The 23,688-nt window shown below is 43.8% G+C and overlaps 1 protein-coding gene across 1 annotated transcript in view; it reads left to right on the top strand.

Annotated features, from left to right (window-relative positions):
• LOC109891079 (solute carrier family 41 member 1) overlaps positions 1-23,688 on the top strand; it is a 51,095-nt gene that overhangs the window by 3,510 nt on the left and 23,897 nt on the right. Inside the window, exon 3 of the mRNA XM_031825138.1 lies at positions 18,082-18,189. Within this exon, the coding sequence (XP_031680998.1) occupies positions 18,082-18,189 (108 nt within the window). The remainder of the gene's footprint in view (positions 1-18,081; positions 18,190-23,688) is intronic.

Here is a 23,688-nt window from a genome sequence, read left to right as displayed (position 1 = left end):
TTGCCTTGCTTGTGCTAGGAGCTGTACTGTAATGTGTTTATGCTACCTCCTCCACCCTCTACTCACCTTAGTCCCAGTCCCGTTAAAGACAATAAGGAAACAGTCTTCAGCGTTGTGCTAGTCATGTTAAGACATGCTCCAGAACTTTTGCGCCTACTAAGTCTTTATTAAACCTCCTACATTGGGCTGGATGTGTCAATGTGTTCTTCATACATGCATAATATATGAGCAGAATTACTGTCTTACCTCAATTAGCCATGAAATCCCTAGTTTGAAAGCAACTGTTTTTTTGAGAAGCTGTGCTGCACCATTTTCACTAAATCTTCCCCCGTGTGGGCCAGCCCCCTAGCAATTTGAGTTCAACCAATGAGCTCCAGCCCCTTGCCATATGAGTGACAGCTAGCAAGAGTCAAATGATGCACACAAGGTAGAGAGAGAGAGAGCAATGACTTGGTGCACATTTCTGCACATGTGACATTTTTCAGGGACCACTTTTAGCCCGTGAACACTACTTCAGAACTGCTGGCTAAAAAGTATAAAAAGTACTGGAGAAGGCTTCTTACTGGCAGAGGGTAGGAGGACATTTTGACCTGTTGAAGGGAGGAATGGACATGGTTGCCTATCTGACTGATCTAGTCACATTAATTATTATATTAGTCTGCATAACAAACCCCAAACTAAAGCACATACATGTTTGGCTTTAGCTGTGGTCATCGAGGTACAACTTCTTCTTAGCGAGGTCACATCATGTGATGAAGACTACTAAGGGGTGGGTCTTGGGCATGTTTGAATGAAGTGGTCTGTCAACTGATTGGCCCTGTACATGTCAATCACTGCTCTGCCAGCCAATGTGATATCTCAGCTCTGAGTATAGACAGAATGGGAGGTCATCAGAGAATATGGGGTATTTACATAATATATTACACTCCTTACACCCCGTTTACTTTAGCAATTAGCATCACGCGGTAAAACATCGGAAGCCCTTCACTTTTAATGGAAGGATAGCGAGAGAAGCGGAATGGGCGGGGGTACCGTTGAGAATTGCGAGCATGGGCGAGGGAGCTGAACCGGGCGGGACTAAAGTTGGAGAAAGCTGAACTTTATTGAAATCCTCTGCAATGTCGCAACGCAAAAAATAAATCCAAGCTTGCCATAGCTTCCAACCACTACTGAATTGGCTGAGAATGGCTGTTGATAGGTAGCACTACCTTCTGTAGCTAAGCTTGCTGGCTTGTTAGCACCCACTTGAGGGAGAGGCTAGCGTAGCTAAGGGGGAGTTGGGGTGGAGGGGGGTAGAAAGAGGACAGCTGGACAGTTAAATGAAGACTTATCTGTTTATTTATCTGACTTACATTTGAAGTCGGAAGTTTACATACACCTTAGCCAAGTACATTTAAACTCAGTTTTTCACAATTCCTGACATTTAATCCTAGTAATATGCCCTGTTTTAGGTCAGTTAGGATCACTACTTTATTTTAAGAATGTTAAATGTCAAAATAATAGTAGAGAGAATGATTTATTTCATCTTTTATTTCTTTCATCGCATTCCTAGTGGGTCAGAAGTTTACATACACTCAATTAGTATTTGGTAGCATTGCCTTTAAATTGTTTAACTTGGGTCAAACCTTTCGGGTAGCCTTCCACAAGCTTCCCACAATAAGTTGGGTGAATTTTGGCCCATTCCTCCTGACAGAGCTGGTGTAACTGAGGCAGGTTTGTAGGCCTCCTTGCTCGCACACACTTTTTCAGTTCTGCCCACACATTTTCTATAGGATTGAGGTCAGGGCTTTGTGATGGCCACTCCAATACCTTGGCTTTGTTGTCCTTAAGCCATTTTGCCACAACTTTGGAAGTATGCTTGGGGTCATTGTCCATTTGAAAGACCCATTTGCGACCAAGCTTTATCTTCCTGACAGATGTCTTGAGATGTTGCTTCAATATATTAACATAATTTTACTTCCTCATGATGCCATCTATTTTGTGAAGTGCACCAGTCCCTCCTGCAGCAAAGCACCCCCACAGGATGATATTGCCACCCCGTGCTTCATGGTTGGGATGGTGTTCTTCGACTTACAAGCCTTCCCCTTTTCCTCCAAACATAACGATGGTCATTATGGTAAAACAGTTCTATTTTTGTTTCATCAGACCAGAGGACATTTCTCCAAAAAGTACGATCTTTGTCCCCATGTGTAAACCGTAGTCTGGCTTTTTTGTGGCGGTTTTGGAGCAGTGGCTTCTTCCTTGCTGAGCAGCCTTTCAGGTTATGTCAACATAGGACTTGTTTTACTGTGGATATAGATACTTTTGTACCGGTTTCCTCCAGCATCTTCACAAGGTCCTTTGCTGTTGTTCTGGGATTGATTTGCACTTTTCACACCAAAGTACGTTCATCTCTAGGAGACAGAAGGCGTCTCCTTCCTGAGCAGTATGACGGCTGCGTGGTCCCATGGTGTTTATACTTGCGTACTATTGTTTGTGGTACCTTCAGGCATTTGGAAATTGCTCCCAAGGATGACCCAGACTTGTGGAGTACAAAAACATTTCTGAGGTCTTGGCTGATTTCTTTTGATTTTCCCATTTTGTCAAGCAAAGAGGCACTGAGTTTGAAGGTAGGCCTTGAAATACATCCACAGGTACACATCCAATTGACTAAAATTATGACAGTTAGCCTATCAGAAGCTTCTAAAGCCATGATCTCATTTTCTGGAATTTTTTGTTCGCAAGAAATTTGTGGAGTGGTTGAAAAACTAGTTTTAATGACTCCAACCTAATTGTACGTAAACCTCCGACTTCAACTGTATCTGTGAATACTGCTGAGACAGAGTCAAACACATAAGTAGATCCTCATGGTTCTATTTTCTGATAGAATAGAGCTGAGCAGAACAGAATATAATAACACCTCATATAATAAAACAGAGTATAGTATGAGCACACAGCTGTAAAATATAGTGTGTATTTCAGCCACTGTAGCTGACTGTAACCCAAAGGAGACAAACAACCGTCTACAGCCAGAGCACCGCTGGGTGCTGAGAGCCACAGGGGAAACAATTTAATAGAATTCTTCACACTTTCCTGTTGACTTGCCTGGTGTAAACTGGGTTTGGATATACAGTATATTATAATATGTGGATATTTGTTGGTCTGTGTGCATGTGGTGTGCATGCAAGCATTAGTACATGATTGTGTGTGAGTTTACTGTGTAATGTTTCTGCCAGTATGTGTGTGTTACCGTGTTTTTTTGCGGTACTGGCAGTGTAAAAATACAGTCCTGGGCCTGGGTGGCTGACAGGTCATATATTTATTTAAGGTCAGCCTCTGCTACAGATAAAGCTGGAGGTGTCTGGTTGCTTGGAGACCAAGTGCTGGCACTGACTGCCCATTCTGATGCCAACATAGTGTAACACAGGAACTCTGAAGAAAGAGAGAGGGAGAGAGGGAGGAACACACAGAGAGCAAGATGGTGAAGAGAAAGAAAGTGCTCACCACTCTGGTTCTGGGGTTATAATTGTTATAAGGACAGATTAGTGCCTCACTGTGGTTAATAGCCTGCACTCTTATGCAGTTACCCGTATCCTGCCCTCTAACCAGGACGTTCTCTCTTTTCCTGTCAGTCTACCTCTCATTTTCGTATTCAATCATAGCATGCTAGGTTCTATCACATTGTAATTCCCCTCCCCTGACACACTGCTAACTCAGCTAACAGCTAATCCCCTTCTGCCCTTGCAGGAGGCAATTACCCTGCTCTCTTCCTCTCTCTAATCTCAATCTCCCTGACTCAGATGTATGGTAGATGCAAAATAACTCATCCTCTCAATGTGTGTGTGTTGCCCCTCAGCTCAGCTGCGGGAGTAAGGAATGGTTGCCCAGGGTGATGCATGCATGCGTTCTCCACAGCGTTTTCGATCATTAAATTTTTAATTTTTTTTAATTTAACCTTTATTTAACTAGGCAAGTCAGTTAAGAACTAATTCTTATTTACTATGATGGCCTACCCCGGCAAAACCCGGATGACGCTGGGCCAATTTGTGCGCCGCCCTATGGGAATCTCTGTGTGAAATGTGACCCACCTATTTAACTTCCCTTAGTTTCCTCCTCACCACACACACACACACACCCTGTCAATTCCAAACCTGAGGACGCAGTGTCCCAATACTGTCTGTCAATCCCAAACCTGAGGACGCAGTGTCCCAATACTGTCTGTCAATCCCAAACCACAGGAGCAGTGCGCCTGCTGAAATGGTCTTCTGAAATGGACACTTTCACACCCTCTGAAATTGACACTTACTGTAGGTCAGTGAGAGGACAGTTCACAGATTTGTTCTTCGTTAGATGTGATTTATGACCTTCCTACGAATGTCAAAGGTCAAGACAGGTGCAATGGTTGTTTTGATGCTGGACATGCTTCCAGTAGAGAGAGAGAGAACACTCCACACCAGATAGTGTCTCAGCCACAGTTGATTGACATTCACAGTTTATATAGTGTAAAAATGTGGGGTAACTTGTTTCTTGCCTTGTATGATTTCTCCTATCTGTTTGTCTATCTCTTATCCGTCTGTCTGTCTTCCCCACACTGTGGCGTCAGAGGACGTGCAGATGACCAAAATAAAACCGTGAGGCAAGACATTGGTTCAGTCTCAGCGCCTCAAAAACAGACAAACAATATCTAAAAATACAGGAAACAGTAAACAGGAATTCACAATCAACACTAAAGCCTGAAACCAGCCAACTCTCTCCTCCCACAGGAGGACATTTTGGGACAACCACATCCAGTTTCTACAGGAGCCAGTGGGAAACCAGAGTGTGGACTTGGTCCCCTGTCGATCTGGTTTATTCTAATAATCTGGAAAATCATACTGGCTTCCAGCTGTCTCTCTTTTTGTAGTCTGGTCGAATTATCCACAGAAGTGAATAAAGATAAAATCTCTATGGTGCTAACAGTCATTTCATTGATCCACATATATAATCTGCTAGACTCTTATCACATAGAGTGCATTCGGAAAGTATTCAGACCCCTTTACTTTTTCAACATTTTGTTACGTTATAGCCATATTTTCTCAAATGGATTAAATAAATAAAAAATCCTCATCAATCTACAAACAATACCCTATAAAGATGAAATAAAAACAGGTTTTTAGTAATGTTTGCACATTTACAGTGGGGCAAAAAAGTATTTAGTCAGCCACCAATTGTGCAAGTTCTCCCACTTAAAAAGATGAGAGAGGCCTGTAATTTTCATCATAGGTACACTTCAACTATGACAGACAAAATTAGAAGACAAAATCCAGAAAATCACATTGTAGGATTTTTAGTGAACTTATTTGCAAATGATGGTGGAAAATAAGTATTTGGTCACCTACAAACAAGCAAGATTTCTGGCTCTCACAGACCTGTAACTTATTCTTTAAGAGGCTTCTCTGTCCTCCACTCGTTACCTGTATTAATGGCACCTGTTTGAACTTGTTATCAGTATAAAAGACACCTGTCCACAACCTCAAACAGTCACACTCCAAACTCCACTATGGCCAAGACCAAAGAGCTGTCAAAGGACACCAGAAACAAAATTGTAGACCTGCACCAGGCTGGGAAGACTGAATCTGCAATAGGTAAGCAGCTTGGTTTGAAGAAATCTACTGTGGGAGCAATTATTAGGAAATGGAAGACATACAAGACCACTGATAATCTCCCTCGATCTGGGGCTCCACGCAAGATCTCACCCCGTGGGGTCAAAATGATCACAAGAACGGTGAGCAAAAATCCCAGAACCACATGGGGGGACCTAGTGAATGACCTGCAGAGAGCTGGGACCAAAGCAACAAAGCCTACCATCAGTAACACTCTACGCCGCCAGGGACTCAAATCCTGCAGTGCCAGACGTGTCCCCCTGCTTAAGCCAGTACATGTTCAGGCCCGTCGGAAGTTTGCCAGAGAGCATTTGGATGATCCAGAAGAAGATTGGGAGAATGTCATATGGTCAGATGAAACCAAAATATAACTTTTTGGTAAAAACTCAAAGAATGCTGAGTTGCATCCAAAGAACACCATACCTACTGTGAAGCATGGGGGTGGAAACATCATGCTTTGGGGCTGTTTTTCTGCTAAGGGACCAGGACGACTGATCTGTGTAAAGGAAAGAATGAATGGGGCCATGTATCGTGAGATTTTGAGTGAAAACCTCCTTCCATCAACAAGGGCATTGAAGATGAAATGTGGCTGGGTCTTTCAGCATGACAATGATCCCAAACACACCGCCCGGGCAACGAAGGAGTGGCTTCGTAAGAAGCATTTCAAGGTCCTGGAGTGGCCTAGCCAGTCTCCAGATCTCCACCCCATAGAAAATCTTTGGAGGGAGTTGAAAGTCTGTGTTGCCCAGCAACAGCCCCAAAACATCACTGCTCTAGAGGAGATCTGCATGGAGGAATGGGCCAAAATACCAGCAACAGTGTGTGAAAACCTTGTGAAGACTTACAGAAAATGTTTGACCTCTGTCATTGCCAACAAAGGGTATATAACAAAGTATTGAGATACACTTTTGATTTTGACCAAATACTTATTTTCCACCATAATTTGCAAATAAATTCATAAAAAATCCTACAATGTGATTTTCTGGATTTGTTTTTCTCATTTTGTCTGTCATAGTTGAAATGTACCTATGATGAAAATTACAGGCCTCTCTCATCTTTTTAAGTGGGAGAACATGCACAATTGGTGGCTGACTAAATACGTTTTTGCCCCACTGTATTACAAATATAAAACAGATACCCTGTTTACTTAAGTATTCATACCCTTTGCTATGAGACTCGAAATTGAGCTCAGGTGCTTCCATTTTCCATTGATCATCCTTGAGATGTTTCTACCACTTTATTGGAGTCCACCTGTGGTAAATTCAATTGATTTAATATGATTTGGAAAGGCACACACCTGTCTATATAAGGTCCCAGAGTTGACAGTGCATGTCAGAGCAAAAACCAAACAATGGGGTCGAAAGAATTGTCCGTAGAGCTCAGAGACAGGATTGTATCGGGGCACAGATCTGGGGAAAGGTAGCAAAACATTACTGCAGCATTGAAAGTCCCCAAGAACATAGTGGCCCCAATTATTCTTAAATGAAAGAAGTTTGGAACCACCAAGACTCTTCCTAGATCTGGCCTCCCGGCCACACTGAGCAATCAGGGGAGAAGGGCCTTAGTCAGGGAGGTGACCAAGAACCCAATGGTTACTCTGACAGCGCTCCAGAATTCCTCTGTGGAGATGGGACACCTCAAATAAGCAAAGAGAAAGGAAAAGCCCATCATTACTTTAAGACATGAAGGTCAGTCAATGCGGAAAATTGCAAGAACTTTGAACGTTTCTTCAAGTGCAGTCGCAAAAAAACATCAAGCACTTTGATGAAACTGGCTCTCATGAGGACAGTCACAGGAAAGGAAGACCCAGAGTTACCTCTGTTGCAGAGCCTCAGAAATTGCAGCCCAAATAAATGCTTCACAGAGTTCAAGTAAGACACATCTCAACATCAACTGTTCAGAGGAGACTAAATGAATCAGGCCTTCATGGTCGAATTTCTGCGAAGAAACCACTACTAAAGGACACCAATTAGAAGAAGAGACTTGCTTCGGCCAAGAAACACGAGCAATGGAGATTAGACCGGTGGAAATCTGTCCTTTGGTCTGATGAGTCCAAATTTGAGATTTTTGGTTCCAACCAACCGTGTCTTTGTGAGACGCAGAGTAGGTGAACGGATGATCTCTGCATGTGTGGTTCCCACCGTGAAGCATGGCAGAAGAAGGTGAAGAAGGTGTGATGGTGTGGGGGTGCTTTGCTGGTGACACTGTCTGTGATTTATTTAGAATTCAAGGCACATTTAACCAGCATGGCTACCACAGCATTCTGCAGTGATATGCCATCCCATCTGGTTTGCGCTTAGCGGGACTTTTGTGTGTTTTTCAACAGGAAAACGACCCAACACACCTCCAGGCTGTGTAAGGGCTATTTGACCAATAAGGAGAGTGATGGAGTGCTGCATCAGATGACCTGGCCTCCACAATCACCCACTTCAACCCAATTGAGATGGTTTGGAATTAGTTGGACTGCACAGTGAAGGAAAAGCAGCCCACAAGTGCTCAGCATATGTGGGAACTCCTTCAAGACTGTTGGAAAACTATTCCAGATGAAGCTGGTTGAGAGAATGCCAAGGATGTGCAAAGCTGTCATCAATGCAAAGGGTGGCTACTTTGAAGAATATAACATATATTTTGACTTGTTTAACACTTTTTTTGGTTACTACATGATTCCATATATGTTATTTTATAGTTTTGATGTCTTCACTATTATTCTACAATGTAGAAATTGTAAAGAAATTAAGAAAAACTCTTGAATGAGTAGGTATGTCCCAACTTTTGACTGGTATTGTATATATACACACAAAGAATTGAATAACTCCCCGTGAAGATCAGTCACTTCAAATTCCTTGGTGTATTTTCAACGTCTTCATTTTATATTGCCACTGTCACGCCTTGGTCATAGTATTTTGTGTTTTCGTTATATATTTGGTCAGGCCAGGGTGTGACATGGGTTTATTTTGTTGTGTTTCGTATTGGGGTTTTGTAGGCATTGGGATTGCGGCTGAGTAGGGGTGTAGCATAGGTTTGGCTGCCTGAGGCGGTTCTCAATCAGAGTCAGGTGATTCTCGTTGTCTCTGATTGGGAACCATATTTAGGTAGCCGGGGTTTCACTGTGTGTTTGTGGGTGATTGTTCCTGTGTTAGTTATTTCACCAGATAGGCTGTATAGGTTTTCACGTTCCGTTTCTTGTTTTTGTATTGTTCGTGTTTTTCCTTATTAAAGATGTATCGAACTAACCACGCTGCATTTTGGTCCGACTCTCCTTCGACGGAAGAAAGCCGTTACAGCCACAGAACGAAATCCTCACAAGATTGGCGAATTGTCGTGACAGGAATATGAAGCTGGACTTGCCTGGATTTAAATGACTTATAGCTCAAATTGATAGTAATTTGAAGCTAATCTCCAAATTGTAAAATCAGCAGAGATTAGACAAAAACGTCACCACTGAAACAGGTACTAGCAACGGTTACAATGATATAACATATTTATAACAACAATACAGGGAAATACAAGGTTATACCAACACAGTGACAAATACTTTTGTCTATTTTAATGGCATAATGGTTAGAAAAATTTCTTATAAACATGATTAAGTAGTTGCCCTTTTGAGGATAGTCGTATTTTCCAGCGTTCTAAGAACAGTGGGTGAACATCCTAAATTGTGTTGTCATTTCAGGAGTGGTACACTTGTGGTATGTTTATTTTGTTTAACACCTCCCAAAGGTAATACGAAAAAATGCTCAGAAGTTGATTAATGTGCATTTTCTAACCATCCAAATCCCCCTTTTAAGTGCTACACTGTGGAATAGCCTATTAACAATGCTACATCCTGTCAATCGTTGACTGGCATAAACTCCGAAAAAAAGGTACAGAATTGTACAAATGCTTATCACTGTAGTGGTACCCAGTAAGGTACGTCCATTTTACCATTAGTTACAGGTGCATAGTTGTACCCATGCAGTTTGTACCTTAAAAGAGACAATAGTGTACCATTTGTTCCTTTTAAGTGACAAAAATGTACCTCTTCTCTATATCAAGTCCCTCACATATACAGTATACGCCTCTACGCCATCCCACTACTGACAACAATGGAATGAATTCGTGGGGTAGGCCCTGACCGGGACTCGAACCTGGGTCCAGCCAGACCTTAACCATTGCACCAAGAGGTCCGTACCACTTGACAAGGTTGCTCAGTGTTGGGTTAAGTTTGCTACAATATTAATTACAGCTCTTTAGTGTCACACAAATGTACCATTCTACTAGGTTATCTGCACATGTACCATAAAATGTACCGAACGGTACCATGTGAGATCATATGTGTACCTCTGTGTACATTGTGTATATTTTGATCTTTTTGTGCCCCATGGAACAATACTGTACCCTAACCGTACCCTTTATCTGAGAGTGTATGGCTAGCTTTTTAGTGTCTGATTGAGTTTGAAGGTTTTAGTGGGTTAGCCTGCTATTGAGTGGCTGAAAAAAATGCTCAACAAGATGGTGCCGACAGAGATGGTCGCCTCGCTTCAAGACCTTAGGAAACTATGCAGTATTTTTTTTTTATGTATTATTTTTTACATTGTTAGCCCAGAAAATCTTATTGCATACAGCCGGGAAGAACTATTAGGTATAAGAGCGACGTCAACTTACCAACATTACGAATAATTTCCAGAAGGGGATCCTTTGTTCGGACCACCACCCTGTACATTGGATCTAATCCCAGAGGCCGACCCAAAACAACATTGTCACCGCAGGAGAGGCAGACGGAGCGCCCTCCTGGTTAGACTTGAAGGTGAGCACACCACCCACTGCTTCTGAGCATATTAGTCGCCAATGTCCAGTCTCTAGACAACAAGGTGGACGAAATTAGGTGACGAGTTGCCTTCCAGAGAGGCATTCTCTGTTTCACGGAAACATGGCTCACTTGGGATCAAATCAAATCAAATCAAATTTATTTATATAGCCCTTCGTACATCAGCTTTTATCTCAAAGTGCTGTACAGAAACCTAGCCTAAAACCCCAAACAGCAAGCAAAATGCAGGTGTAGAAGCACGGTGGCTAGGAAAAACTCCCTAGAAAGGCCAATACCTAGGAAGAAACCTAGAGAGGAACCAGGCTATGTGGGATGGCCAGTCCTCTTCTGGCTGTGCCGGGTGGAGATTATAACAGAACATGGCCAAGATGTTCAAATGTTCATAAATGACCAGCATGGTCGAATAATAATAAGGCAGAACAGTTGAAACTGGAGCAGCAGCACAGTCAGGTGGAAGTTGAAACTGGAGCAGCAGCATGGCCAGGTGGACTGGGGACAGCAAGGAGTCATCATGTCAGGTAGTCCTGGGGCATGGTCCTAGGGCTCAGGTCCTCCGAGAGAGAGAAAGAAAGAGAGAAGGAGAGAATTAGAGAACGCACACTTAGATTCACACAGGACACCGAATAGGACAGGAGAAGTACTCCAGATATAACAAACTGACCCCAGCCCCCCGACACATAAACTACTGCAGCATAAATACTGGAGGCTGAGACAGGAGGGGTCAGGAGACACTGTGGCCCCATCCGAGGACATCCCCCGGACAGGGCCAAACAGGAAGGATATAACCCCACCCACTTTGCCAAAGCACAGCCCCCACACCACTAGAGGGATATCTTCAACCACCAACTTACCATCCTGAGACAAGGCTGAGTATAGCCCACAAAGATCTCCGCCACGGCACAACCCAAGGGGGGGGCGCCAACCCAGACAGGATGGCCACAACAGTGAATCAACCCACTCAGGTGACGCACCCCCTCCAGGGACGGCATGAGAGAGCCCCAGCAAGCCAGTGACTCAGCCCCTGTAATAGGGTTAGAGGCAGAGAATCCCAGTGGAAAGAGGGGAACAGGCCAGGCAGAGACAGCAAGGGCGGTTCGTTGCTCCAGAGCCTTTCCGTTCACCTTCCCACTCCTGGGCCAGACTACACTCAATCATATGACCCACTGAAGATATGGGATATGTTGTCAGAGTCTGTACTGCCAACGGGTTTCTTCATGCGGCGCGGCAACAGAAACAAACATCTCTCTGGTAAGAAGGGCAGGGGTGTATGCCTCATGATTAACAACATACAGGAACTGATGTCCTTTTGTTCACCTGACCTAGAATTCCTTACAATCAAATGCCGACCGCATTATCTCCCGAGAGAATTCTCTTTGATTATAGTCACAGCCATGTATACCCCCCGCCCCCCAAAGCTAAGCAGAGACCTCGACGGCCCTGAAAGAACTTCACTGGACTCTATGTAAACTGGAAACCATATATCCTAGGCTGCGTTTATCGTAGCTTGGGATTTTAACAAAGCTCATTTGAGGACAATGCTACCTAAATTTCACCAGCACATTGACTGTAATACCCGCTCGAGCAAAACACTGGACGACTGCTACTCTAACTTCCGCGGTGCATACAAGGACCTCCCCCACCCTCCCTTCGACAAATCCGACCACGACTCCATCTTGCTCATACCGTCCTATAGGCAGAAACTCAAACAGGATGTACCCGTGACTAGAACCATTCAGCGATGATCACATGGGCTGTAAAATGTTCCGGGAAGCCTCAGACAGTAACATCGATTTATACGCTGACTCTGTGAGTGAGTTTATTAAGAATTGTATTGGAGATGTTGTATCCACTGAGACTATTAAAACCTACCCCAACCAGAAACTGTGGATACACAGCGGAACCACCACATTCAACCATGGAAAGAGGTTGGGGAATATGGCTGAATATAAACAGTGTAGTTATTCCCTCCGCAAAGCAATCAAACAAGCGAAATGTCAGTATAGGGACCAAATGCAGTCGCAACACAACAGCCCAGACACGAGACATATGTGGCAGAGTGTGCAGGCAATTACAGAGTACAAAAAGAAAACCAGCCATGTCACGGTCAACGACGTCTTTTGCTTCCAGACAAGTTAAACACCTTCTTTGTCCTCTTTGAGGGTAATACAGTGTCACCGACGCGGCCCGCTACCAGGGACTGCGGGGCCCCCCTCTCCTCCTCCGTGGCCGACGTGAGTAAGACATTTAAACATGTTAACCCTCATCTTCAGAGCATGAGCAGACACGCTGGCTGGTGTGTTTACGGACATATTCAATCGCACCCTATCCCAGTCTGCTGTCCTCATATGTTACAAGATGGCCACCATTGTTCCTGTACCAAAGAAGGTAAAGATAACTGAACTAAATGATTATCGCCCGGTAGCACTCACTTCTGTCATCATGAAGTACTTTGAGAGACTAGTCAAGGATCATATCACCTCCACCTTACCTGCCACCCTAGACCCACTTCAGGTTGCATACCGCCCCAACAGGTCCACATACGATGCAATCGCCATCACACTGCACACTGCCCTATTCCATCTGGACATGAGGAATACCTATGTAAGAATGCTTTTCATTGACTACAGCTCAGCTTTCAACACCATAGTACTCTCTAAGCTCATCATTAAGCTTATGGCTCTGGGTCTCAACCCTGTCCTCTGCAATTGGGTCCAGGACTTTCTGATGGGCCGCCCCCAGGTGGTGAAGGTAGGAAACAACATCTCCACTTCGCTGATCCTCAACACTGGGACCCCACAAGGGTGCATGCTCATTCCCCCCCTGTACTCCCTGTTCACCCATGACTACGTGGCCATGTGTGCCTCCAACTCAATCATCAAGTTTGCAGACGACACAACAGTAGTAGGCTTGATTACCAACAATGACTAGACAGCCTACAGGGAGGAGGTGTGTGCCTCCAACTCAATCATCAAGTTTGCAGACGACACAACAGTAGTAGGCTTGATTACCAACAATGACTAGACAGCCTACAGGGAGGAGGTGAGGGCACTCGGAGTGTGGTGTCAGGAAAACAACCTCTCACCCAACATCAACAAAACAAAGGAGATGATTGTGTACTTCAAGAAACAGCAGAGGGAGCACCCCCCTTTCCACATCGATGGGACAGTAGTGGAGAAGGTGGAAAGTTCCTTGGCGTACACATCACGTACAAACTGAAATGGTCCACCCACACAGACAGTGTGGTGAAGAAGGCACTACAGCACCTCTTCAACCTTAGGAGACTGAAGAAATGTGGCTTGTCACCTAAAACCCTCTCAAACTTTTACAGATGCACAATCGAGAGCATCCTGTCAGGCTGTATCACCGCCTGGTACGGCAACTGCACCGCCCTCAACCTCAAGGCTCTCCAGAGGGTGTGGTGGTGCGGTCTGCACAACGAATCACCGTGGGCAAACGACCTACCTTCCAGGACACCTACAGCACCCGATGTCACAGGAAGGTCAAAAAGATCATCAAGGACTACAACCACCCGAGCCACTGCCTGTTTACCACGCTGTCATCCAGAAGGCGAGGTCAGTACAGGTACATCAAAGCTGGGACCGAGAGACTGAAAAACAGCTTCTATCTCAAGGCCATCAGACTGTTAAACAGCCATCACTAACATAGAAAGGCTGCTGGTTAGCAACCAGCATTATTGGCCCAGGGGCTCCCCCCTAGGAAAATAATCTAGCAGAAACACTGCTGTGTTACTGCCTGTGATGTCATGTGTTCCAACCATTGGTGTCACTGCACAGTCATCAACATTGCGTTGGTGTTTTATGCTGCTGGGTTCAGAATCCTGCCTGTAGAAAGTGTACAGATATACACGGCAGTTTCATATGAGCAGTGTTTCTGCTGCATTCATTTAGCTGTCGAACTGCGCCATGGTAAAATCTGCAATGTTTTTAAATATAATACATTTTTTAACATCATAGTATTTCTACCAAACATGCAGTACTTTTGATAATCTGTCTGGGTACAACACCATTCTAAATGTTATTTAGCTCTGTCTGGGTACAACACCATTCTAAATGTTATTTAGCTCTGTCTGGGTACAACACCATTCTAAATGTTATTTAGCTCTGTCTGGGTACAACACCATTCTAAATGTTATTTAGCTCTGTCTGGGTACAACACCATTCTAAAGGTTATTTAGCTCTGTCTGGGTACAACACCGTTCTAAAGGTTATTTAGCTCTGTCTGGGTACAACACTGTTCTAAAGGTTATTTAGCTCTGTCTGGGTACAACACCATTCTAAAGGTTATTTAGCTCTGTCTGGGTACAACACCATTCTAAAGGTTATTTAGTTCTGTCTGGGTACAACACTGTTCTAAAGGTTATTTAGCTCTGTCTGGGTACAACATCATTCTAAATGTTATTTAGCTCTGTCTGGGTACAACACCATTCTAAAGGTTATTTAGCTCTGTCTGGGTACAACACCGTTCTAAAGGTTATTTAGCTCTGTCTGGGTACAACACTGTTCTAAAGGTTATTTAGCTCTGTCTGGGTACAACACCATTCTAAAGGTTATTTAGCTCTGTCTGGGTACAACGCCATTCTAAAGGTTATTTAGCTCTGTCTGGGTACAACACTGTTCTAAAGGTTATTTAGCTCTGTCTGGGTACAACACTGTTCTAAAGGTTATTTAGCTCTGTCTGGGTACAACATCATTCTAAATGTTATTTAGCTCTGTCTGGGTACAACACCGTTCTAAAGGTTATTTAGCTCTGTCTGGGTACAGCACTGTTCTAAAGGTTATTTAGCTCTGTCTGGGTACAACATCATTCTAAAGGTTATTTAGCTCTGTCTGGGTACAACACTGTTCTAAAGGTTATTTAGATCTGTCTGGGTACAACACTGTTCTAAAGGTAATTTAGCTCTGTCTGGGTACAACACCGTTCTAAAGGTTATTTAGCTCTGTCTGGGTACAACACTGTTCTAAAGGTAATTTAGCTCTGTCTGGGTACAACACCGTTCTAAATGTTATTTAGCTCTGTCTGGGTACAACATCATTCTAAATGTTATTTAGCTCGTTCTGGGTACAACATCATTCTAAAGGTTATTTAGCTCTTTGTGCCACTGTGACAGCCAAACCTGCCTGTGCACGAAACAGTGCACTATCCTCGAGACAGCATGCTAGTCAGACCCAGAGAGACAGCAAGCCAGTCACTGGTACGCAATACATATTAGGAACTTTTGTAATTCCTTCTCTTCAGACCTCACCCCTCACCTAGTCAAGTCTCAAAGTATCACCCAATCACCTCAACGCTCCCCCTCCCCCTCAACCCCCAGCTCGCAAGCAGTGTTGGACCTGTGCAAAGTCAGATTTTTTTTCCAGTTTTAAATCTAATTTCCTGTCATTCTAAACATTTAGCATTTTGCCATGGCTTACAACATGTTCATATGCTCGGCAGCTTTGGCCCACAATCCAAAATAATGGGAAGAATATCCTTTTAAAAAGTCACCAGATCTTCTAAAAAATAATTCTCGTGGGGGGCATGCCCGGTGAACACTCCACATGAGCAACACTGGGCAAACGGGGCTGCGTTCCTTTCCTCTTGATACACCATGATACTGACTGACTATCCACAGAGTTTGCAGAACTGGGGCTGGTCATTCGGGGGTGAGGTGTTGGCTGGGCTCCACTGTTCCATTGGAGACAACAACATATATAACAGCTGGAGAGGAGAGTAGAGAGAGGAGGACAGGGTGAAAGTTGGGAAAGGAAAAGGGAGGGATGAAAGAGGTAGAGTTTAATAGAAGAGAGACAGAGGGAGAGAAGTGGGTTAGGGTGGTTGGCTAACCAGAGCTGGGTTGGGAGAGGGCCAGATGGTGGGGTGGTGGGGTCCCTGTAGAGTCAACCGTTTTAAAGAGCCCAGGCTGCTGACAGACAGAGAGGAGGTTAACAGTGCTATCACCTCCCCCCAGACTGCTGATGAAACACTGCTATTTCTCACTGTAGGGATGTGTAGGCAGGATAAAGTTATCTAGCTGTTATTCCTCTCCCCTACAGCCTTCTCAGTATTGATTTAGCTGTTGGCTGAGCGATGAGCTGCAAGTGCTGGGGGCAGGTGGGACTGACTCTGAAGGCAAGTGCTTTCTCAGTTTCTCAGCCCCAACCCCATCCCCCCAGCCTTATACCCCAGCCCCAACCCCCAGCTTTATAACCCAGCCCCAACCCCAACCCCCATCTTTATACCCCAGCCCCAACCCCCAGCGTTATACCCTAGCCCCAACCCCATCCCCCCAGCTTTATACCCCAGCCCCAACCCCCATCTTTATACCCCAGCCCCAACCCCCAGCGTTATACCCCAGACCCCACCCCCCAGCTTTATACCCCAGCCCCAACCCCCAGCTTTATACCCCAGCCCCAACCCCTAGCTTTATACCCCAGCCCCAACCCCCAGCCCCAACCCCATCCCCCCAGCTTTATACCCCAGCCCCATCCCCCAGCCTTATACCCCAACCCCAACCCCAACCCCCAGCTTTATACCCCAGCCCCAACCCCATCCCCCCAGCCTTATTCCCCAGCCCCAACCCCATCCCCCCAGATTTATACCCCAGCCCCAACCCCCAGCTTTATGCCCCAACCCCAGGCTTGTACCACTGCCCCAACCTTATAGTTAGCCATGTATCCCAAAATCATCCTCATCCTTATGCACCAGCCCTGTCTATCTTCTGTCCCACTTTGCTGCTCCTGCCACTGCACTGGGCTAATGGAGAAACATCAGAGAGGCACTTTACCACAGTCATCAGTTCAGGGACTCATAGAGACCATCTCAAGGGCTGGAATACAGCTAAAGTGGGGGGAAAAGTGGGCCGGTAATCAGCTCCAGGACCACAGAGTCATCAACTGGGAATTTCCATTTGATTCTACAGCAACTCAGCTGCGTGAGCGTGAGCATTTGTAATTTATTAATTTTCTCTGATGTCTCCCATCCCAGGCCATACAGTATATCTAAATGACCCTTTAGATTTAGCTGGCCTTGCTCCTGGCTGACTTTGCCCCAGACTAAGTCATTCACTGTGGAGAGGTAAGGTAACTGGAACAGAGGCAGAGAGTATTAAATACTCTCTTCTTCTTTGCCAATCTGCCTGCTAGCTCTCTGCCTCAGCACAGGAGCTAGTAGGCAGATGGAGGGTTACAGTAAAAACAATGTGGGCTGAAAGTACTGTGTGAAAGGTGATATCAATAAAATGCATCTTATTACAGTGTTTTACTATGGTGTTGTTGAAGACAGGGAAAATGGCGAGAAAGGGCAGGGGAAGAGAGAGAGGAGAGGGATAGATAAGGAGCAGGTGGATGTTTAGAGAAGAGAGGGAGAGAGAAGTGACAGAAAGAGGGTGGTGAATGGTGACAGTGTAAGGTCAAAATGACCTTGCTCCTCTCCAGAGGGGAGAGGCATTGCATTGCCTGCATTGCTTGCTGTTTGGGGTTTTAGGCTGGGTTTCTGTACAGCACTTTGAGATATCAGCTGATGTACGAAGGGCTATATAAATACATTTGATTTGATTTGATTTGATATGATTATGATTCCAACACGGTTTGAACAGATAGCATGTCACTGAGAAAAGGCAGAGATCAGGTTTCAGACTGTGTTCTTGTGTTGCAGCACTGGACGGTGTTTACAGAGGTGACGGAGGTCTTCATCCTGGTCCCAGCGCTGCTGGGGTTAAAGGGCAACCTGGAGATGACACTGGCTTCCAGACTGTCCACAGCGGTGAGTGTGTGTGTTGTGTGTGTGTGCGTGTGTAGGTGCCTGTGTCGGCATTTCTGGACATGTATGCTTGTGTGTGTGTGGGGTGTGTGCGTATTCAGTCATTTCTCAACATCAGGAGGAACAGAGGCGAACTCTAGAAACCATAATGTTATTGTAATATTCCACTCAGATAAATCAGAATGACTAATATCAACATGATCGTGTATAGTGTACAAGAGATCATACAAAATATTTTGCTGTGACTCTTATGTGGAAATATTTGTTGGTCAGATGTGATTAATGAGGAGCATCCAGACGCTGCGCTTGATGAATTTATGAAATTGCTTCTTCCATTTATTGATTAACATGCACCTGTTAAGAAACTGACTGAACTGTTAAGAACTGTTAAGGCTCCATAGTTTGATGCAGTGCAAAAGCAGTGCAAGTTGGAATTTTGTAAAGTTAGTGTGGAAGAGGTGGATTCTTTTGTTAATGATCAATAATGACAAACCACCTGGCATTGACAACTTAGATGGAAAGCTACGGAGGATGGTAGCTGACTCTATAGTCACTCCTATCTGTCATATTTTTAATCTGAGCCTAGAGGAAAGTCTTTGTCCTCGGGCCTGTAGGGAAGCCAGAGTAATTCCACTACCCGAGAGTGGTAAAGCGGCCTTTACTGGTTCTAACAGCATACCTATAAGCTTGCTGCCAGGTCTTAGCAAACTGTTGGGAAAAAATTGTGTTTGACCAAATACTATGCTATTTCTCTGTAAACAAATTAACAACAGACTTTCAGCATGCTTATAGAGAAGGGCACTCAACATGTACTGAACTGACACAAATGACTGATGATTGGTTGAAAAAATTGATAATAAGAAGATTGTGGGAGCTGTACTGATTTCAGTGCAGACTTTGATATTGTTGTTGGAAAAACGTAAGTGTAGGGATTTTCAGCCATATCGTGGATTCAGAGCTATCTATCTAATAGAACTTAAAGGTTTTTCTTTAATGGAAGCGTCTCTAATGTCAAACATGTAAACTGTGGTGTACCGCAGGGCAGCTCTCTAGGCCCTCTACTCTTTTTCTATTTTTAGCAATTACCTGCCACTGGCATTAAACAAAGCATGTGTGTCCATATATGCTGATGATTCAACCATAAACGCATCAGCAACCACAGCTAATAAAGTCACTGAAACCCTTAACAAAAACTTGCAGTCTGTTTTGGAATGGGTGGTAATCAGTAATAAACTGGTCCCGAACATCTCTAAAATGAAGAGCATTGTATTTGATACAAATCATTCCTTAAGTGCTAGACCTCAGCTGAATCTGGTAATGAATGGTGTGGCTGTTGAACAAGTTGAGGAGACTAAATTACTTGGTGTTACCTCAGATTGTAAACTGTCATGGTCAAAACACAAACAACAGTTTGCTATTCAGTGGTTGCAAAGATGGGGAGATGTCTAGCCGCTCTGCTTTTTTGACACCACACTCCAAAAAGCAAGTTCTGCAGGCTCTAGTTTTGTCTAATCCTGATTTTTGTCCAGTCATGTGGTCCAGTGCTGCAAGGAAAGACCTTGTTAAGCTGTAGCTGGCCCAGGTTGTAATTGTAATCAGAGGGCTAATATTAATACAATGCATGCCAGTCTCTCTTGGCTAAGAGTTGAGGAGAGACTGGCTGCATCACTTATTTTTAGAAGAAATATTAATGTGTTGAAAATCCCAAATTGTTTGCATAGTCAACTTACACACAGGTCTGACACACACACTTATCCCACCAGACATGCCACCAGGGGTATTTTCACAGTCCCCAAATCCAGAACAAATTCAAGAAAACGTACTGTATTATATAGAACCCTTATTGCATGGAACTTCCTTCCATCTCCTATTGATCAAAAATAAACAGCAAACCTGGTTTCAAAAAACAGATAAAGCAACACCTCGTGGTGCACAACGCCTCTCCCCTATTTGACCTAGATAGTTTGTGTGTATACATTGATATGTAGGCTGTGTGTGCCTTTTTTAAATGTATATAGTTATATCCTTGAGCTGTTCTTGTCTAATGATGTTCTGTATTATGTCATTCTGTATTATGTTTCATGTTTTGTGTGGACCCCAGGAATAGGAGCTGCTGCTTTTGCAACAGCTAATAGGGATCCTAATAAAATACCAAATCAGCCTGTTGGAGCACAATAGAGAGTTTGACTGATGAGAGGCCTGCAGGTGGGCTACAGGTGAACAAACATTATCACAGGTAAAGCAGCAATCAGAAGTTGAAAAAACAACAAGGCAACCCCCCCCACCACCACTGTTTCAGTATATAGTGGGGGGGATGGGGCTGGAGAAATGTAACCACCCTCAAATTCCAAGACAGAGCTATGGATGCAAGGACTGACCATCTATGATATTTTAACCATGTTTTTTATGCTATACAGTGTTTGCTTGCATTTACTTTTTTTTACAAACATTTGTTCACCTCAGTGTATGAAGGGGCTTTGGCGTAGTTATCATGGAAACATTCAGCATAAACTTGTTGAAACAGATGAGAGCGAGTTTAATTTGATGTTTCCAGAAGTAAAGTAAGTAATTAAAGTAGCCTTTGTGCGAGCCGAAACCGCTCATACGAGCAGGAGCCTATCTCCTGTTTCTGTAGCGTGAGGCAGCTTAATGTACATGTACACCCCCTGGATGGTACAGATGTTGGATCTTATCTTGATCACTTTTTGTCACAGAGAATTTTCCTGATGCATCAGGAAATTCAAATGACCCTCGTGAGTGGCTGAAAATGAGCAGTTCTCTTTCTGTCCATGCAGGGGGCAGTTGAGTAATTGGGATCAGGGCTTGCAATTAAAATAATGTTCTCTCTGACTCGCTCAAATGCTAGGCCTTGATCCTATTACTGCAAACGTTAAAATGTACAAAAATCTATCTGAAATGCAACCATACACATCATCAACCATCATTTTATATAGCTTAATAACACAAGATAGATATTTGTCTCCACTAGGCTACTACATACAAGTGTCTAGACCAGGGGTCTGCTGTCCGGAGCATGCTGGTTGTCTGTTTTATCTGATAATGAATTGTGTACACCTGATGTCCCAGGTCTAAATCAGTCCCTGATTAGAGGGAACAATGAAAAAATGCAGTGGAACTGGTTTCGAGATCCAGAGTAGAGTTTGAGGGGTCTAGTGAATCCTAAGGTTACGAATGAACTGTCAATGTTGTTCAATCGTGGCCTGGGGTGGTCTAGTGGTTAGGACTGCTGCCTTCAGCGCACACATATAGTCCTAACGTCTCAGTGTGGGTTTGATTCCGTCCCCACGCCCCACAAGTAACTCAATCAGCTGATTGATTTGGTGTAGTTATACATCTCAAATATGGACAGTCCAGGGTTATTTGACCCCCGATCTTGATTTTAAAAATCTGACCGTACCAGACACTTGTTTAACATAAATAGGAAACAAATAAACTAATTAGTCAGTACATTACACTAACAGTAGATGTGCTGTGGTAAACAATTAAATACTTTATTTCTATTGCACGGAATGCTTGTCAAATACATAAATCGCCCTTAGCCTGTTCAAAATGGACTAAGTTGTTGCGATGAAAACACCAACTAGAGCGCAGCCATGAAAGACTTTTGTTGCATGCAGGACACCGACATCACCTTTTAGAGATTGTTAATGGGGTGACCAATAATGGTTGCGATTGAGATCAGCTGTGCGGGTGAATTTAGCGCGTATTGATTGTTTAACGAGACATCAGTTATAATGCTGCTGCCTTTTGAGGCAGAATTTCTAGGCAGGACGTCAAAATTGCCATGACAAAATCCCAAGTATCCTTCGCCGGGTATTTGGTATTTTAATAGGATCCCCATTAGCTGTTGCAAAAGCAGCAGCTACTCTTCCTGGGGTCCAACACAGGACATGAAACATGACTTAATAAATAACATTAATAGACAAGAACAGCTCAAGGACAGAACAACATCAATAATTGTATTTATTTATTTGCTGTTCATTTGAGCAATATGAGATGGAATGGAGTTCCTTGCAACAATGGCTCTATGTAATACTGTACGCTTTCTTGAATTTGTTCTGGATTTGGGGACTGTGAAAAGACCTCCAGATATGGTGACATATCATAAATTCATCAAGTGCAGCGTCTGGATGCTCCTTATTAATCACATCAGACCAACAAATATTTTTAACATCATCCACATAAGAGTCACAGCAAAATATTTTGCATGATGTCTTATAGACTACAGTGCCTTGCGAAAGTATTCGGCCCCCTTGAACTTTGCGACCTTTTGCCACATTTCAGGCTTCAAACATAAAGATATAAAACTGTATTTTTTGGTGAAGAATCAACAACAAGTGGGACACAATCATGAAGTGGAACGACATTTATTGGATATTTCAAACTTTTTTAACAAATCAAAAACTGCAAAATTGGGCGTGCAAAATTATTCAGCCCCTTTACTTTCAGTGCAGCAAACTCTCTCCAGAAGTTCAGTGAGGATCTCTGAATGATCCAATGTTGACCTAAATGACTAATGATGATAAATACAATCCACCTGTGTGTAATCAAGTCTCCGTATAAATGCACCTGCACTGTGATCGTCTCAGAGGTCCGTTAAAAGCGCAGAGAGCATCATGAACAAGGAACACACCAGGCAGGTCTGAGATACTGTTGTGAAGAAGTTTAAAGCCGGATTTGGATACATAAAGATTTCCCAAGCTTTAAACATCCCAAGGAGCACTGTGCAAGCGATAATATTGAAATGGAAGGAGTATCAGACCACTGCAAATCTACCAAGACCTGGCCGTCCCTCTAAACTTTCAGCTCATACAAGGAGAAGACTGATCAGAGATGCAGCCAAGAGGCCCATGATCACTCTGGATGAACTGCAGAGATCTACAGCTGAGGTTGGAGACTCTGTCCATAGGACAACAATCAGTCGTATATTGCACAAATCTGGCCTTTATGGAAGAGTGGCAAGAAGAAAGCCATTTCTTAAAGATATCCATAAAAAGTGTCGTTTAAAGTTGGCCACAAGCCACCTGGGAGACACACCAAACATGTGGAAGAAGGTGCTCTGGTCAGATGAAACCAAAATTGAACTTTTTGGCAACAATGCAAAACGTTATGTTTGGCGTAAAAGCAACACAGCTCATCACCCTGAACACACCATCCCCACTGTCAAACATGGTGGTGGCAGCATCATGGTTTGGGCCTGCTTTTCTTCAGCAGGGACAGGGAAGATGGTTAAAATTGATGGGAAGATGGATGGAGCCAAATACAGGACCATTCTGGAAGAAAACCTGATGGAGTCTGCAAAAGACCTGAGACTGGGACGGAGATTTGTCTTCCAACAAGACAATGATCCAAAACATAAAGCAAAATCTACAATGGAATGGTTGAAAAATAAACATATCCAGGTGTTAGAATGGCCAAGTCAAAGTCCAGACCTGAATCCAATCGAGAATCTATGGAAAGAACTGAAAACTGCTGTTCACA

This window comes from Oncorhynchus kisutch, linkage group LG5, assembly GCF_002021735.2.
Source record: "Oncorhynchus kisutch isolate 150728-3 linkage group LG5, Okis_V2, whole genome shotgun sequence".
NCBI lineage: Eukaryota > Metazoa > Chordata > Actinopteri > Salmoniformes > Salmonidae > Oncorhynchus > Oncorhynchus kisutch.
Note: the sequence above shows the minus strand (reverse complement) of the source record. Positions and strands in the feature narration are given on the sequence as shown.